The sequence below is a fragment of the Dromiciops gliroides genome, chromosome 4 (assembly GCF_019393635.1).
Source record: "Dromiciops gliroides isolate mDroGli1 chromosome 4, mDroGli1.pri, whole genome shotgun sequence".
NCBI classification, from domain to species: domain Eukaryota; kingdom Metazoa; phylum Chordata; class Mammalia; order Microbiotheria; family Microbiotheriidae; genus Dromiciops; species Dromiciops gliroides.
This window is the reverse complement of record NC_057864.1, coordinates 45,004,266-45,023,711: the sequence shown is the minus strand read 5'-3', so window position 1 is coordinate 45,023,711 and position 19,446 is coordinate 45,004,266. Positions and strand designations below refer to the sequence as shown.

The following is a 19,446-nucleotide window of genomic DNA, read 5'->3' as shown; positions in this document are numbered from 1 at the left end:
ATTCATGATTTTATTACATTTCAGGTATTTTATGTGTTTGTCCATCTGTGTGTGTGTGTGTGTGTATTTATGTAAGCAAAAGAGATCACAGGCACCATAGGTTTTAGATATGGAAGGGACTCCAGAGCTCATTTAGTCTAGCCTTCTCAATTTGCAGAGGAGGAAACTGAGGCCCAGAGGTATCAAAGGAAAGGTCTGAGGTCACACAGTAAATTACAAAGCTGGAATTTCATTCCAAATTTTGTATTCTTTCATTGTATTGTTCATATTTGCTTTAGTCAGTTTTCTTCATTTTAGAGGGTTGAGTTTTTCCTTTTTCCTTCTCCCCACTTCCAAAAAAAAGGACACAAAAGAAGAAATTAGGAGACTCCTTATTATAAATGGTCAGAGAAAAAAAAAGAGGAAAAAAAATAAATGGTCAGAATAAAGTATGTAGTTGTTACAACTCCACAGAGTGCTGGACTGGAATTTAGGAAGACCTAAGTTCAAATTCAACCCCAGACACTTATTAGCTGTGTGACCCTGAGCAAGTCACTTAGCCCTCTCCCTGCCTCAGTTTCCTCTTCTGTAAAATGGAGATAACAATAGTACCTCCCTCCCAGGTTAGTGTTGAGGATCAAATGAGATAATATTTGTAAAGTGCTTTGCAAGCTTTAAAGCACTATATAAATACTAGCTATTTTTATTATTATTTAACATGATCCTTATTATTCCTCCTCCTCCCCACTTTAGCTGCTGTTGGAAGACAATTGCATTGTTCTCCAATGGCTTTGAAAATAGATTTTCCCACTCTAATGTTCGTGACTTATGACAATATCCCTCTGCTTCCTAATTTTCTTATGCTTCATCATGAGTCAAAAGCAAGATCCCCCCCTTTCTGGAGATGTCATTGGCATGTTCTTTTCGTGATGAGACAAAAGGTGCAAATTGCAACCTCCTTCACACGATTTTATTCTGGGTAAACTGGAGTTCTACCTTCCCCTAAATCTCCCATGGAAGATGTGCTCGATGCCTGGGAGCCTTCCTCTCGTGGATTCTGAAATACCCGCAGCCTGTGCCCAGCTTGTCCACCCATTGTCTCATTCCCATCACGGGCCAACCTGCCTGCTTCTGGGTTCATGTGTGTTCTTAATGATTTTTTTTTCTGCTGCTTCTCATGAGTAAGTCATCATTCCGAGTAGGCTCCAACCCACTTACACCCACCATGAGTTTTTCCATTGCCTTTTAAATTACTTGTAATTTTGTTTTTCTCCAAGTTCACCGTGTTCCATCATTGGCAGCCACACAGCCTCATCGGGGAAGAATATTGATGTTACAGAGATAAGCTTTTGGGAAATCGAGCCATCTGAAAACGCCATGCAATTTCCCAAATGTGATGCAGCCTAATTGCTTCCTTCCGTCTAATTCTGGAGCCAACTCACTGTCCATTTGTGATGCCTGTTATATAGGGTGTCCCAAAAGTCTTAGTGCAGTTTTAAGATCTCAAAGCCTTAAACTGGACTTAGGCTTTTGGGACAACCTATATATTTACATTGTACTAACTGCAGAGAGCCCTGTTCAGTTCTGGAGCCAACTCACTGTCCATTGGTAATGCCTGTTATGCAGGGTGTCCCAAAAGTTTTAGTGCGGTATTAAGATATTAAAGCCTAAAACTGCACTAAGACTTTTGGGACAACCTATATATTTACATTGTACTAACTGCAGAGAGCCCTGTTCACTTCTAGAGCCAACTTGTTTTCCATTTGTAATGCTGTAACATACACATTGTACTAACTACAGAGAGCCTCTTCAGTGAAATCTGCAGCAGAATGTGTGTGGGCTAGTGGGTGGTTGGGGGTGGGGAGGTGGAATATGATTTCATCATTCACAGTGGCAAACAAAATGGAAGAAAAACACATCATGTCCAGACCATGGTTGGAAGCTGGGCAGCTAGACTTTTGAGCTATCTACTTTCCATTGAAGTATACTTTTGTATGTATGTATCCTCTCCCCCTCTCCCCAATTGGTTGTTTGAACTCCCAGTGAGGAAACTCCCTCTATCATTGCAGATTCACACCTGGTCTTCAGTTGTAGTCTTGGAGAGTTTGCTGGATTAATGAAATGACTTTCCCAGGGTCACGCAGCCAGCGTGTGCCAGAGGAGGACTTGGATCCAGGTCTTCCTGATAGTGAGGTCAGCTGTCTATGATAGTGCTTCTGAAATTACATATGGGTGTAGGTGTGCATATACACAAGCTCAGCTCTGTGGATGACAAGAATGAAAAAAGCAGATAGTTCATTAGTTGTGACAGTGGTCAAGATGATAACATCTTAACAATAGTCATTTTTAAAAGATTCACATTTTAAAATACTTCTTAGTAGTTCTGATGAGAGATTTCAAATTGATCTGCCTACTTTTTCCATTTCTTTTTGTTTGTTTTTTTGGGTGAGGCAATGGGGGTTAAGTGACTTGCCCAGGGTTACACAGCTAGTAAGTGTCAAGTGTCTGAGGCTGGATTTGAACCCAGGTCCTCCTGAATCCAGGGCTTGTGCTTTATCCACTGCACCACCTATCTGCTCCCAGGAACCCTGGTATCTTAAGGGAGCACATGTCACTGTGTTCAGCATCTGGCTTGATGTCAGTATTCAGGAGATCCCTGAACAGAACTATTTGCATAATCATATAGTGTGTTCATCTGTCATAATGTCTTGTATAATTGAATGTATATATTCAACAACGTGTTAAACACTAATGAGGTTATTTTTTCCCACGTGAACCAGGTGACTGCGGGGTGGTGAGCAGGGGCTGGGGAGGGGTAGAAACTTTGCCAGGAATTTCAGAAATTTGATTTGGATGCATTGTAGAGATGACAGCGTTGAGAGAATCTTCTCATTCTTATCCTTTGCCCTTGGAGCCATTTTCCTGTTAACAAACATGGGGTCACCTGTCAACCACCCCTGGATTCTCTTGCCATAGAAACCTCTTCATCTTGGAAGTTTACTCCTCATACACTGGAAAGTCCCTGGCCCCTTTGCCCCCTCCCAGCCTCGAGAGGTCCCTGGGCAGTGCCCTGGGCCTGGAGTTGGGGAGAGCTGAGTTCATATTTAGATAAAGACACTAACTGGGTGACTCTGAGCGAGTTACTTAAGCTCTATTTGCCTGTCAAGTGGGGATGATAACATCACCTACCTCACAAGGTTGTTGTGAGGACCAAATGAGATGTGAAGTGTTCGGCACAAAGTAAATTCTTTATAAATGCTTGTCCCCTCCCCTCTTCCTTGCCCCCTTGGCCTCACGATTAGCTGGCTCCTCAGAACCTTTCTGGACCCTCTCTTAAATGCCATCGAACCCAGAAGCCCACTCCATCCCTGGACTTCACACATTGGAAGAACCATGTCCTTGAGCTGGGCACCTTCATCCCCATCTCCCTCACCCCATCTTTTTATGTGTTATCTTCTCTTCCACTAGACTGTAAAGCTCTCTGAGGGTAGGGGCTATCCCTCTCTGTTTGTATTTGTATTCCCAGCCCTTAGCCTGAAAAGCAGTTTATCACAGAGCTAGCTAAAGCATCCTCTATCTGCTGGTACATGCACCCTTCCCTACCCATAGTTTCCCACCCTTGCAAGAAGGGGAGGTTTGTTTTCCCAGCTCTTCTCTGGGGCTAAGCTTCATGATCATTATAATTACACAGTATTCAGTTTCATAAAAACTTAGCTAATTAAATGCACATCACTTAGGTGAGTGAAAATTTGCATTGGAAATTTTGGCAAAATGTTGTCCTAGCTGTGTGGGTTTCAGTCCTGAAGACTTGCTGGACTTGCTTACTAATGGACAAGTACTACTGCCTGACCAAGATGGCCTCTTTTCCCATCTTTGTAACATAAATAACAACTTGAGGGAAGAGCACTTGTGATGCTTAGTATCTCCATTTATAAGATAGTACCCTCCCTCCCATTGTCATTGCACATTTCCCCCCTTCCAAAACAAGGACAAAGTTTAGAAGAGTGAAATCCATTATCTCAGCTGAGAGCATGATAGTGTCATATTTTAAACTTTAAAACGATCAGGGAAAAATTTTAAGGAGCTTCCTCAGTATAGAGAGACCCCCACACCACATATCTTTCACAAACTAGCCAGCCCAAACTATTTTAGTGTTTGTGGCCGCCATATTCCAAAGACCACTAGTTTCACCTTCTCTGTCCCCATAAAGGAGGACCAGTCAGATTGGATGCAGAGCAATACCCGAGTTTCTCAGAAGCCAAGCCAAGCCCAGGCAACTGGGACTGGAAGATGCCACTTTTTCTTGGGAAGTTCCTAGTGGCTGCAAGGCTCTTCCCACTGGTCTTGGGACTGCTTTCCCATCATTTTAATATTTATCATTTGGCTTGGGGGCATGTACTAATGATTTTCTTGCCCTGATCAATAAAGGCTGGATTCTACTTTCCCACTAATCAGGGGAGGAGGGGAGTTATTAGTAGTGGCAAATGGAAGACAGGTGACCAGCAAGGTCCTTTGTCCTGGCAAAGGGGTCATTGGGAAGACAGTTGATCTTTTTTTTTATTTTTATTTTTTATTTTTTAGTGAGGCAATTGGGGTTAAGTGACTTGCCCAGTGTCACACAGCTAGTAAGTGTTAAGTGTCTGAAGCCAGATTTGAACTCAGGGACTCCTGACTCCAGGGCTGGTGCTCTATCCACTGCACCACCTAGCTGCCCCAGACAGTTTATCTTGACTCTTGGTTGATCATACGAGGCTTTTAAAAAGATGTCCCATGTTTTCCCAATGAGGCTTCCATATGTTATGTCTTAACTCATCAGCTAAGTCATTTGATTCTGTACTTTACAGATCATTCTGTTGCACAGTGTTTCTAGTTTTCTTGTTAGCAGGGACATAATAGCTATCTCTAAGAATCTGATGGGCTATAATGTGAAAGGGGGGAGGATTTATTCTGTTTGGCCCTGCTAGGGATTTCCTCACTGGGAGTTACCTAGGAATGATTGGTCTGGCATAAACAACATCAAATGTGTATCTTAGATTGTGATGCAATCTTGGATTGAAGGAGCAATGGGTGGAAATTACGAAGAGGAAAACGTAGTCTCCATGTAAATAAAATCTTATAGCAATTCACGGTATACAAAATGGCAGTTGACAACCCCAGTGGCAAGGGGTTCCTCCTCGGGAAATGTTTTTAAAGGATACTTGTTGAGTAAGTTATAGAGGGGAGGCTTGTTCATGGATGGGTTGGACAAGGCAGTTTCCCAGGTCCTTGCCAAATCTGAAATTGTGATTCTGTTATCTACTTCACCCTTGCCCCGAAATGAGGGTTTCCCCATGGAGAAATCTGCCCCTCAGAGGCAGAGTGGTCTAGTGAATAAAGGCACCAAAGACCTAGGTACAAACACCATCTTAGACACTTGAATGACCTTGGGTAAACCACAACCTCCCTGAGTCTCCATGTCCTTATCTGTTCAATGGAGATGACTTATGAGGATCAAATGAGGTCATGGAATGAATGCACAGAAATGAATCAAACATTGGTTAGGCACTTAGTATGTTCAAAGCACTGTGCCAATGACTGTGAATAATGTAGAATAAGATGGTTCTTGTCCTCATCGAGCTTACATTCTAATGGGGAGATGATACTTGTGGAAGATAATCTATGTAAACCATATTGTAAAATTTGAAAACTTGCTTTGTAAATATTAGCTATGTTAAAGATGATTGTTGTTACCCTCTGCTTAAGTGCAAAATGGTTTAGTGTTTCTCCTAAAGATCTTCGTTTAAAAAAATGTTTTATTGATGCCTTTTATATCCTGTCATTTCTGGGTTGGAGGGGAACTCACTCCCCCCTCCAGATGGAACACTCAATGACAATAAAAATTAAGCAAAGACATCAACATAGTGACTGCATCTGACCATCTCCAACATTCTGTCCTTGGGCATCTCCTACCTCTTTATTGTGAAAAGGGAGAGATATTTGGCTATCTGTTTTTCTGAACTAAAGACTTGTCTTGGTCTTTGGTAATACTCCACTTCCTCCCCTGAAGTCCTTTTCTGATAGCTCATTGTGGTTGGAGGTGCCTGGACTGAGAGGATCAAAAACAATGACTGTGAATCTGCATACTGCAAGATGTGAAGAAGACTTTGGATGTTGGCCATGCCATGTGGCTATAGTTCAGGAGCTGGATGGGTAGAGAATGGCGAGACTCCTCACTAGGTCATTGGCCACTAGATAACTAATTATCAGGAGGCCACAACCCCTAACCAAGTGAGTTTGCTGAGGCAGAGGGGCAGTTGTAACTTTGGGTGGAAGGAAGCCCCACACCAATGAAACCAAGGATCGATGAAGTAAGTATTAATATCCACACTCACATAGCATTGAGATTTTTCTCTACTGGGGTGTCAAAGTGTAGGAGCAAGCATGGTGTCATAGAGAAACATGTTGAAGGTAGAGATAGAAGACTTGGATTTGGGTCCCAGTTAGTGGACCTTGTTAGTGGACCTTGGACAAGTTATTTCCCTCTCTGAGCCTCAATTTCCTTCTATGTCCACTAACGGGGCTGGAAATGGTGACCCCTAAAGGAGTTTTCTGTGTTGAGGTCATTTTGAAAATCAGTGCAACAGCCTTCTGTGTAGTGAGGAGAAAGATAGGTGTCTTGAAAGCTCATACATATTATACCACAGGAGAGATAGAGTCAGCACCAGGTCAGAGCCAAGTGACTTGGAATTTGATGTCAAATTTAAGTTACTCATTTAATGAGCTTATTTATCCAGCTTTTCCTGGCAATCTTCAGTTCTTCTGAGGTTAGGGTAGATGAGGGCAGGAGCGGAGTGGGGAGAGTGAGGCTTAGAAGGAAGGCAGTAGGGAATAATAGTGTTGGATTTGAAGAGAAGATGAGTTTTCTGAATCCTGCCTCTGACATGGATGACCTGTGTGACCTTGGACAGGTCACCTAACCTCACTGGGTCTCAGTTTCCTCATCGGTAAAATTGAGGGGGTTGGAGTCCATTATCTATAAGGTCCCTTTCAGTGCTAAATCTATGATCCTTTGACCTCTAGCTATTTTTAAAGGAACCATCATTTAAATTGGTGGATAGATGGTGTACATATTTTATTGTGGGGGATTGAGGCTCCTTATCTCACCCAGGCTGAAAGTGCAGAGACCACTACTTAAAATAGGTTTCAACCTACTCTGTTCCCCTAACCTCGGCCCATCTTGGGGTCACACTATATTGGTGCCATACTTCATGAGGACACCAGATTGGCTTGAGTCTTACTATACCTCAGAATTCCCAAGTTCAAGCAATCTACCAAACTCTGCCTCAGGGACTGCCAACCTGGGTCCCCATGCCCTGTGCATATGTGTGTTCATGCAAACACAAAAGAATACACTAAAATGCTTGTAGCTCCTGAAAACAAAATGTTCCTCTCATTCAGGAAAGACACTTTCATTCCTGAAAATGGTTTTGAGTTGTCACTGACCAGGTATCATACTCCACTCCCTGAGATTCTAGCTTCCTTTAATGCTTTCTTTTCATCTAACTTTCTGCTCCTTGGCCAAGGTGATCTCCATAGGCTTAAAGGATGCTCTTTTTCAATACCCTGAGTATATACCTGACTTTAGATGGAGAAAACCATTGGGAAGGGATTTTTAAAAAATTCACCCATGAAGTGGCAGTGTCTGGGAATTCTAATCCCATGTTCCTACGTGGTCCAAAGGAGCATGCTGGAGGCCCAGTGGTTGCATTTGGTCTCTCAAACCACCAGTTATCATTACAATATGTTGACATTTGGTCTGGTATGTGGGATTAGTGTCCTGTATCTGGCAATTCTCTAATTATTTGCTCACCTCTTTTAAAAAAAGCCCAACCTCATGACTACAAATAAATCTGCCTATCCAATTGAAAATAGTCCAATTAGAGTGTAAAGAAATCAGATGGCAGAATACCCAACTGTCTCGGTGGTCTTGCTGCCTGTTTCAGAATGAAGTGTTCTGCACTGCTGACCACTTGGGGAAGATCTCCATTCAAACAACTGGGACCCTACATGGAAATCTGGAAGCTATGTGGTGAGCCCTGGACTGACTTCCCATCAGGGTTGTACGGGTCAGTGTCTGGCCATGGTCTCAGGTCTTTTCTACCCCAGGAAATGGAAGTGTCTTTCCTACAGTGGAGGACAGTAACGTTTTTAACATTACATCATTTAAAAAAACGTCAGTTGACATGTGACCACAGAATTGAGAGTGTGTTGCTGGGTTTCGGATAAATGAATAAATGGATGCCTGAAGAAATAAGCATTTGCTAAATGCTTACTCTTTGTCAAACACTGTGCTAAGTGCTGGGGATACAAACAGAAAAGTCAAGGCAGTCATTGCTCTCAAAGAACTCCATACTCTAATTGAGGAAGATAACACATAAAAGAGGGTACAACTGCAGGGTGGGTGAAAAGACCCCAAAGTCTTCCATCACCTGGAAGAAGGACTACTGTTGATTTTAGTGATAGAGATGGGACCATTGCCCATTTCTGTTCACACGCAATTTGGCTCCAGAACAGGCTCCTATAGAAGTCGACATTATTTGTGTTTTCAACTTAATTCAGACATTGACTGAGTTCCTATCTATGGCACTTTAGCAAATAAGATATTGTGGGTTCTCTCAAGGACCTTAGAAACCGTTGGTTCTAGAGAGAAAAGCCCTGAATACAACAACTAAGATGCCAGTTAGAATATGATAGAAAAGCTGAGAATTTTGAGGAGAGACAAGCAGCTTTTGGTGTGGAGGATGGAGGCTTTCCCTGGGTAGGATTAAGGCTTCTCTTTGCTGTGTGTTAGGGTCAACCATTAACTTTCCCAAGGCTGACAAAATTAGAGCCTAAATCCCCTGTGGATGCTAAAGAATCATAGATGTAGAGGTAGGAGGTCCTTCAGAGGTCATAGACTCTAACCCACTCATTTTCCAGATGAGGAAATTGAGGTGCAACCAAATAATAAGCATTTATTAGGTACCTGCTGTGTGCTGACTACTAGGTTAGAAGACTTGCCCAGGGTCACAGAGCTTGTAATAGCTGGAGGCAGGATTTGTTATGTGTCATCTTCCTAGCCCAAGAGATTACTCCCCTGAAGCATATTAAGACCTGAGAAATTGTTTCTCTGAAGTGAAATGGTTCAAAAATAAACTTAGCTCTTCCCTGCCTGATATAACTTGTCACTGTATGTTCTATCCCACGTTGTCATTTGCGTGTATTCCAAACATCTCACCATCATTATGAATTGAGAAGCATTATGAGAATTGACTCACAAATGGGTGGATGTATTGTAGTTAACTATGTTCTATTTATCCAGTATATAGCTTATTTACACATATTTGTTTGCTTGTCTCCCCCATTAGACTGTGAGCTCTTGGAGGGCAGAGATATCCCTAGTAATTAATATAGTGTTTGACATATAGTAGGTGCTTAATAAATGCTTATTGACTGGCCTACTGATTAACTAGTAAATTGAGCATTGGCTCTAGAGTCAAAGGACCTGATTTCATAATCCCAAGGTCCCTGTGTGACCTTGAGTAAATCACCTAAACTCCATGGTCCCCAGATTCCTCATACATAAAACAAGGGTGTCAGACTCAATAGTTTCTGAGGTTCCTTTTGGCTCTAAATCTATGGTTCTTTGGTTCCCCATCAACCAACTTTTGAAATCCTTTCAAGGTTGCTACCTGTTCCATGACACCTTTCCTTTTTTGGGGGGGGCGGGGCAATGAGGGTTAAGTGACTTGCCCAGGGTCACACAGCTAGTAAGTGTCAAGTGTCTGAGGCCAGATTTGAACTCAGGTCCTTCTGAATCCAGGGTCAGTGCTTTATCAACTGCGCCACCTAGCTGCCCCCAGTTGATACCTTTCCTGACATTAATGACGTCTCCTCTGAGCTCTCAGATGGGTGGAACATTTTCAGTTCAACAGACATTTATTAAGTGCCTACTGCATGCAAAGGCTTTGTGCTAGGTGCCAGGAATGGAAAAAAAAGCCTGAAGGGGTTCATATTGGGGGGGGGGGAGCCAAGGGGTTGAGTTTGGGGGAGGGGATGCTAATAGCATCTCAACACCTGAGTATAATTCAAGGTATGGGAGTGAAGGGATAAAAGTATAAGCAAAACAAATGTGGTAGCAATGTCTGATGGAGAAAGCAGGGAAGGATGGGGAACAGGGCTGAGCCTAGATGGAAGATAAAGATTTTGAGAGATGGAGCTGTCGGACTGCTTTCTATGCGTGAGCAATGTCTTCTGCAAGGACCGAGAGGCAGGAGATGAAATGTCAAATCTGAGCAATAGCAGGTTGTCCCTTTAGTCTGGAAGGTGGCAGCTTGGAGCCAGACCCTGGAAGGCCTTGCAAACTTGCCACCTCCCTTCACTGATAATATTCTAATTCATGTCTTAATTTTTGTGTCTGTGCTTGGTGTCTCCCCTATTAGTCCATAAGCCCCCCCAAGTTATTTTTCTTTTTTGCATCCCCAACACTTAGAGGCGCCTCTTAATGTACATGTTATAAATCCAATACATGTTGGTTAAATTGAATTGAGTATCAAATGAAATATGCCCGTGTATAAAGTCATCCCAATTTAATTCCCAATTCCTGACATTTTTTAACTTTTCGAAAGATCTGCACCTATAGTCTCTCATTTTACTGGGGCGAGACAAGTAGCCGACATCCAGGCGTCATGTACAAGAGCAGCAAAATGTTAAGGGTGAATTTCCAGATCCGGGACTTGGCCTGCAGAGTACCTGGAGACATTGATGCATTGAAAGGGGTGTAAAACCGAAGACATGAGCGTGGCTCTAAATGTCAGCTCCTGAAGAAACTCAGGTCAGGTTATTTTATGGACAAAGTGCAAGCTGTATCAAGCCTGGGCTGCTTTCTCCAAATATCAGGTCTCAAATTGCTGGTTTCTTCTTTCTTCCTCTCCCCCAAAGTCTTTTGTGGATCACATTACTTGAGACTACTGCTAAAGCTACATCAGAGGTTAGCCTGTCATTCGGAAGCATGAACGGCTACTTTGGGCCTTTGTGTTCTTTGGGGCAGCCCACCCTCACCCCCACCTTCTTACATGATCCAGTGGATAAGGGTCTGCTTGCTTTTCCTCCCACAAGACACTCCAACCCCTTCCTTAGTCAAGTTTTTCCCCACCCCGAGGTAAGGCTGCTCCCCTGTCTCTGTCTCCTGACTTCTCTGGCTTCCTTCTAAATCCCAGCTGAAAATCCCCCCTTCCTCAGGAAGCCTTTTCAGATCCCCCCAAATGCTACTGTTTTCCTTCTGAGAATTCCCTCCAGTTTATCCTGTATCTTGTACACACGTGGATGTTTGCATGTTGTCTTCCCTCCATTAGAGTGTGAGCTCTTTGAGGGCAGCCCCTGTTTTTGCCTTTCTTTGTATTCCCCAGGGATTAGCACCATGTCTGACATATTGTAAGTGCTTAATAAATATGTGTTACCTTCACTTGGTACTAATTAATTTGGTTCCTGGGGGATGAGTTGCTGGTGTTGCTATCAGGATTAAGCTGGGATAGATCAATGTACAGTTTAGGATTGTTTCTACAACCTTGAGTCTCACACATTATTTTGGACAAGGCCAAAAGGAGAAATTTGGTTTGCATATTTGTTACACGAGTTTTCCATTTCTTCTTTTCCTAGAGAAAGGGAGATCAAATTGAGGAAGAAGGAAGGGAAAATAGATTTTTGTTCATTTCAAAAAATAATAAAGAAATTTAAAAGGGATAATTAAAACCATGTCTCCACTGGGTACATTCCATTGAAGCAATAAGATATACTGGAAAGTGAGCTACATTTGGCATCAGGGACCTGGGTTCAAATCCTGGCATTGCCTTTATATAAGTGGCAAATCACTTCACTACTGAAATTCACCTTCCTCACCTATAAGATAGAGGTTAGACCAGATGATAATCAAAGTCCCTTCCAACTCTCAATCTCTAATCTTTAGAGTGTTACTGCCACTCTTAAAATTACTTTATTGATATCTTTTGTTTTTGACATAATCTAAATTTCCCCCTGCAGCCTTCTTCCTCTTCCCCTCTTCCACAGAAGCAATCCACATACATTGCCACTCTTCCCAACAAACAGCTAAGGTGAAATTTTGTCTTCTGAAGCTTGCTTGGAAGTTGACAAAGACTCTATTGACCTGGTCCTCAGCCCACTGTGGACACCTGAGAAACATTCTGCTCTTTATAGCTCATGTGATGCCCCATCCCAGGAAATTGAGAATCAGGAATTCCTTCCTTTATGCACCCCCAGGAGGACAATGAGAACAATTATCTGTTTATATTTTGTATTTCCAAATGGCAAGTAAGCTCCCAGAGAGCAGGAACTATCATTCTTGTCTGTATCCCCAGCACCTAGGGGCCTGGCACCTAGTATGTTCTACAAAAAAAGGTTTTTTAAATTATTATTTTTCAACATTCTTTTCTTTTTAAATTTTCAGCTCCAAATTCTCTTCCACCTTTTCTCTTCCCTCCCCACTAAGAAGGCAAGCAATGTGATAACGATTATACATGTGGAATCAGGCAAAATATATTTCCATATTAGCCATATTGCAAGAAACATAAAGAAAGTGAGATTATACTTCAATTTGCACTCAGAGCCCATTAGTTCTCCAGAGGTGGTTTGCATGTTTTCATCATGAGTCCTTTGGAATTGCCTTGGATCATTGTACTGATCAGGGTAGCCAAGTTTTTCACGGTTGATCATCATTAAAACATCACTGTTATTATGCACATTGATCTCCCCATTCTTTCCACTTCACTTTGTATGAGTTCATGTAGGTCTTGTCATGGTTTTTCCTAAACCACTCCGCTTGTCATTTCTTATAGCGCAATAGTACTTCATCATAATCACCCTAGTAGGTTCTTAATAAAGGTTCATTGCCCTGAGTTTAATGAATTGCTGAGACAGAAAGAGGATAACTTGTGTAACTTGTGTACACAGAGATAAGCCGGTTCTTTATTGTTTGGGCAGATGAAAGAATGGAAGAGAAGGGAACTAGAAAAAAAAAATCATTACATTATTTTTAAGAGGGTAGGGTCAATTGCTCACTTAAACAATTAACATAAACTAATATAAAGATAATTTACCTTCCCTGAGCACATAACAGTTGGATGGGTTACAGAAGTAAGGCAGAATTAAAAATGTTGTAGGGTCGTGCAACTGTAAACCTAGAGCAGACCTCAGAGGTCAGCTAGTCACAGGATCAAGACTTACAGTTGAAAGGAACTTTTCAGTTGTTGTCCTTATTCGAAGGGTCATCTGGTCTAAACCCCGTATTCTTATGAAGAAGGGAGTCCCAGAGCAGATAAATGACTTGTCCTGGCTCACATGGCTGATTAGTGGTAGATCCCAAAAGATAACCCTGGGACTCCCAATTCTAAGACCATTGGTATTCCACCATACCAAAGATACCATTTGCTATTGGTTGTATATGTAATTTAAAACACACAAACAAAAAGGACAAAAAATGTTTTGCATGTGGAGTCAGGAAGACCTGAGTTCCAATCCTGCCTTGGACACTAGCAGTGTATCTCCTGTGTACCTTGGTTTCTTCATCTGTAGAAAGAGTCAGACTCAGTGGTCTTTAAGGTCCCCTCCAGCTCTAAGTCTATGATCCTAATACCCCAAGTAAGTCATATGTCATAGGTTTGGCAAGCCACTCTTCCTTACCTGGAAGCCAGAAACTTTGTTCATTCTAAGATGTCCCTTCTAGGAATCCAATCAAGCCATTCAGTGATTGCCTTCCGTATGCAGTGAATTGCTTTGGGGAAGATTAGCCTGTTGAATCAAACCTCCTGAGATTTGAAGCTATGTTTTTACCAGGTGTCTTAGGAGGGCTGAAGCGGGTATGTAGAGAAACTTACTTCTCTGCTCATCTCTTAGACAGCCCCACTGGGTTGTTGTTGTTGTTTGTTGTTGTTTTTCTTCTCCTCCATCTGAAACCTACATAGAGAAAGCAGGATCCTGGCCATACTGCCTTTCCTAAGTGCTTCGTATGATTAAAAAAAAAAAGCTTGGTAGCCATCAATGGAAATATCTTTTAAATGAAATTAGGGAGACAGGAAGACCCGAGTGCAAATCCAGCCTGGCATTTGCTAGCCACTACTAGGTCTATTTCCAAAGATGATTAGGGGAAAAGGAAAAGAACCTATGTGTTCTAAATTATTTTATAGCAATTCTCTTTATGGTGGCAAAGAACTGGAAATTGCAGGGATGCCCATCAATTGGGGAATGTCTGAACAAGTTGTGCTATATAATTGTGAAGGAATAGTATTGTGTTATAAGAAGTGATGAGCTCAATGATTTTAGAAAAATATGAAATGACTTGCATGAAATAATGAAAAGCAAAATGAGCAGAACCAAAATAACGTTGTATACTGTAACAGCAATATTATTTTAAGAACAACTTTGAGTGAATAAGTAATTTTGACTATTATAAATGCCCAAATCAACTAAAAAGACATATGAAGGAAGATGTGATCTGTATCCAGAAAAAGAACTGATAAATAGAAGTATGTATAGAATAATTTTATACACACACACACACAGACATATATATACACACATATATACATAATGGTAGCCATCTCTATGGTGGGGAGGGGGAAGAAAATAATATATAACAATTTTATTATATATTTAAAAGGAATGGCAAGTTGCACATAATAGATTGGCATCCTCATGTACAATCACCTTTTTATTATACTATATTATGGAAATGCTTGTTTTAAATTCCATGAATTAAAAATAAAATAATTTTTTTAAAAGATTGAATAGCAATAGATGGCTAGGTGGGCCCTGATGTCCTGGTACATGGTTACTTGGGATGTAAAGCATGGTCTGGGAGCCCATACATATAGTAGGCGGAGGTGAGTTTTTACTTACCAATCATGGTGGCTCTGTTCCATGCCAAGTAGATTAATTCTCCTGGAATGAAGAAGGGGATCATTTCTGAGGAAATTAATCTTATATGTGGGTTGGACTAGATGTCCCCTGAGATTACTTCTAACTCCAAAATTCCATGATTCTGGAGGCCCAAGTCCTAGTCTAGAAGGCCAAAGAGATGCTGATCTAGGTAGAGAGGAGGGCACAAAATGGCAAGGAACTTATTATGTTTGGTAGGTCCTGGAGTCTTGATAGATGGTTAGATGTCATCGTAGATGGAGACGCTTAGAGATTATGATGTGTCCATTGTCACACAGCAGTTAGGGTAAAGCAAGGCCTAACTTCCATCCAACATGAGGGTCTTTTCACTTAGGACACAGGGATGGAGAGATTTTCCTGAACTGGTGGGGTGGGAGGGGAGGGTGCAGTAATATAGTGATAAGAGGGAAAAGATTATGCTTACCTTGACCTTATCCCTAAAGTCTGAGACCAGTTTCATCCAGAAAGGACAGAAGAAGCCCATCTGAGCCCAGCCATAATGACCAGCTGCCTTTCTGAATTTCCATTTTGCAGCGCCATAGAGAATAGGAGACCAACTGACCCTGTGGACTGGGACGTGATAGATGTCGTCAATTATTTCCGGAGAGTGGGATTTGCAGAACAAGCCCTTGCTTTTCAGGAACAGGTAAGATTTATCTGGGAAAACAGCTGTTGATTTTTAGACATAGCCAATGTGGGACCTTGTTTTGTTTGACTAAATGTGTTTGTAACTAGGGATTTGTTTCTGTTTTTCTTTTCCGGTGGGGGAGGGGTGAGAGGGAGAGGAAATAAATATTTGTTGAAGATTAAATTCAAATTTGTAGAAAGAAAACTATTGACTGGGATTGCCACTCTGTATCTCATAAGGGCAGAAGCTGCTCCTGCACCTGGCAAACTGATGAAGAAGGTGAAAGGAAGAACAAGTGCACGGTGCTCTTTGGCGCACCTTCTTCACTGCGCCTGGGGACTGGGAGTCAGGGAGAAATGAGAGATCCAGTGGATTGCGACCTTCCTAGGGGAAGGATCTATTTTTGTTTTTCTTTGTATTCCCAGCACTTTGCATGGCGCCTGACATATACAGCAGGCACTTAATAAATTCTTGTTCATTTGATGACTTGGAGAAGAGCCCCAAGACGTAAGCCAAATGCACAGAGACCTAGTTAGCCCTTCCCTGCTGACAACCACTTTTTCAAGAGAGGTATGGATGCCTCTTGAGAGTAGGAAGTTTTATTCTTTGAATAGCACCTCACCTGGCACATAGTAGGTCCTTAATAAATGCTTGTTGGTTGATTCGTTGGTTGGAAGATGACCATAATCTCAAACCAGACACAATTAGAAGAGCAAATTGGGAAGAACAAATCCAGCCTTTCCTGGCTAGAGGGTTGTTGGCATGTTTGTAGGCAGTTAGGTGGCTCTGTGTATAGAGGGCTGGACCTGGAATCAAGGAGACCCGAGTTCAGATCCTACCTCAGACACTTACTTGGCTAAGTGACTGTGGGCATGTCACTTAATGTCTGTTGGTCTCAGTTTCCTCATCTGTAAAACGGGGATGATAAAAGTATCTACCTCCTAGGGTTGTTGTGAGGATCAGATGAAACAATAATTGTAAAGTACGTAGCACAGTGCCTGGCACATATTAAGTGTTATATAAATATTAGCTTTCATCATTATTGTTATTATTAATCTTGTTAAGCCATTTTTCCTGAAGGTCTAGCTAGGTGCTTAGAGCAAAGGTTGGTGTTGGGAAACAGAGAGATTGACGAGGGTAGGTCACCTAACTACAAACATCCTTAGCCAAAGCAGGGATGAATCAATGGTACCACTCATGGCCCTGCTGGGTTAGTGCAGCTTCACTATCTTTAGCACCTCGGCTGGATGAGGGAAGGGACTGCAACAGCATGGAAGTCATTTGGGAACATCCTTTCTGAAGCTGCCTGTGCCACACCAGCCCAACAAGGAGACTCGCCATCCTGGAGACCCTATCTGGGAAGTCCACAACCTAATTCACTTTTCTAACTTGACAAATATTGCAAGGGTCTGTAATTTGTCTGGTCATGGGGACTACTTCTCCATGGGCAGATGAAGGCTTTTAAGATGGTTTGTGGAAGAAAAACTTATGCCCCTTCAAGCCAGCCTGGTGTTGAGTCCCTCCCAAATCTGAGCTTTCTGCACTAGCCCTTGCACAGTTGAGCTACAGATCATCCTTTGATGGACCAATACTTAAAGCCTTTCCAGGTAAATAAGAGCCCCCCCAGAGGTGGGACTCCATTTGCAGAGCCTTGGAGAATATAGAGTCAGATACATGACAGTGAAGTGGAGGATGGGTATTTTGGTGGACGGTGTCCTAACATTTAAGAAAAAACAAAGCCTTCTGGGCTACAGGATGTTGATGAGTAAAGGAATTCACCCTTCCATATCAAACTTCATTCCTCATTCAGCTTCTGATTAGCTTCAGCTTTTGGTTATTTGGCTCAGTTTCACAGAGGCAGATGTATCAAAGGGATGGAGAAATCTTCATTTGGTCTAATAGCAAGAACTTGGATTTCTAAAGAGCATCTTGTCATTGACTTCTGACATTGTCAGCGCAAATATTATTATCCCTATTTTACAAATAAGGAAACTGAGGTTCTGAGAAATTAACACAGGCTCAATTAACAAAAGGCCCTGTCTAGTATACCACTCCAATGCCTACATAGAAATGTAGCTCTAGAATGGAAGGCACCTTACCAGCCATCTGCTCCAATGATTCGTCTCATTTCACGGACGAGAAAACTCTGGTCCCAAGACTTAGAATGACTCGTCCAACACCACAATGTGAACAAATTTCAGAGCTGACAACAGTTTTCTTGCTAGCAATCCATGGCTTCCTTCAAACCTGAGATTTTTTCCCTGTGTTTATTTGGCAACTCCAAAAATCATAGTTTTCAAAGACACATGGGAGATATCTGATGGACTGGAATGGGTTTCATCTTTGTTTCTAAAGGTATCCATTTGGATTAATGGAGTTGAATGACTCCCTTCTAAAATGAAAATGTTAATGCTATTTTATAAGATTAGCCAAAAAAAGTTAGCAGAAATGTCTACAGGCTGAAGTCCCAGTTGTCCTGAAGCCATTTCCCTTTCTGAATCAAGATGGCTGCATCCCAGATTAGGGGGGGTATAAATATTCTTCTTCACACATCCAGCCCTTCAAGGATCCCATGAAGTGCTTCAGACGTGGAAATAGCTCAGCTCGGAGATGTCCTCTGAAAAAGTGGCCTTGCCAGGGTTGCCCTCACTTGTTTGGCACAGGGAAAGGGGGAGTTAAAATGAGAACAGTCTTCCTAAAGCTTTTTCATTCAAAAATGTTTTGATGGAGAAAGATAACTTCTTGTTACTCTGTTGATCCCCCTGACCTGGGAGCCTGAGAAATAGAATCCCAGGAGATTGGAGTTGTGTGAGGGTGGCCCAAGAGCCAGATGCAGTCTTATTCTCATGGAAGAAAGTGAGGGGAGGGATGGGACCAAGCCTGCCTTAAGGAATTCTCCAGACATACTCAGAATCTCCTTGCGACTTCTCATCATTTTTCTTTTCTTCCCTGATTAAGAGACAAGAGGCTAGCGTATTGGGGGCTGACCTGACATTTGTTGTCTCCCTTGAAGATATGAGACAGACAACATCATATTTTTCCTAATGACAGTGGGACTGAATCTTGGGTAATCTGATTCTCCCATCAGTTTAAGATAGGAGTCTTCCATTTTTGCTTGATAGGCAGAGGAGTTCTAGGACATTCATTATTCCAATGGACCCTCACCTTGAAGTCCACACACTGAGAGGCTTCCCATCCCAATGGTGGCCAGAATTTTTGATCCAGCCATGTCGTTTCAGTTATAGCAGCTGAGGGACCTCTGCTCCCCAAAGCAAATACCATACCTCTTGATCCCATCCCTGAACTATGTCTGGCCACTGCTTAAGAAGCATGGTCTTGAAGGAATAGAACCTAGAACTGGCTCAGTCCAGAGTGGACTCAAGTCCACTAGTTCTTGATTCGGGTCAAGAGTTCACTGCTTTATTACTGTAGCCATCCTTCCCCACTGGACAGGTCCACCATTGCTGGCTTTCAAAGTATATCTTTCTTCAATTCCCAGGCTAATAGGCTGTTATTGGCTAGGGTGTTGCCATAGCAACCAGATGTAGTTGTTGCCTTTTCCCTGAAAGCCACCTTGGAAGATGTCAGGCCATTAAATATGGTTTGTTTGGAGGCCAGGAGCAGTCCTGGACTGTGTGAACTGGTGCCCAGCTGGGCTGCTGGACTAATCAGAGACCTCCAGTTAGTTCCTCATTCTCTATACAGCTGGGCCTGTCTAGGGTCCAATCTTCTGAAGCATGTAATTCCTGGGAAATGATTTCAGAGTTGTCTGTGAAAAAGACCTCTTGAAGGGAAAATGTGGTCTCCCTCTGACCATCGACATGTCATTAATGCATTCACTTGGAGATGTTTGTCCATGGATGGTTCTGTGC

General features: G+C 42.3%; 1 protein-coding gene across 1 annotated transcript in view; it reads left to right on the top strand.

The window, feature by feature from the left end:
* SAMD13 (sterile alpha motif domain containing 13) overlaps positions 1-19,446 on the top strand; it is a 46,933-nt gene that overhangs the window by 13,300 nt on the left and 14,187 nt on the right. The window contains exon 3 of the mRNA XM_043963982.1: positions 15,481-15,592. Within this exon, the coding sequence (XP_043819917.1) occupies positions 15,481-15,592 (112 nt within the window). The remainder of the gene's footprint in view (positions 1-15,480; positions 15,593-19,446) is intronic.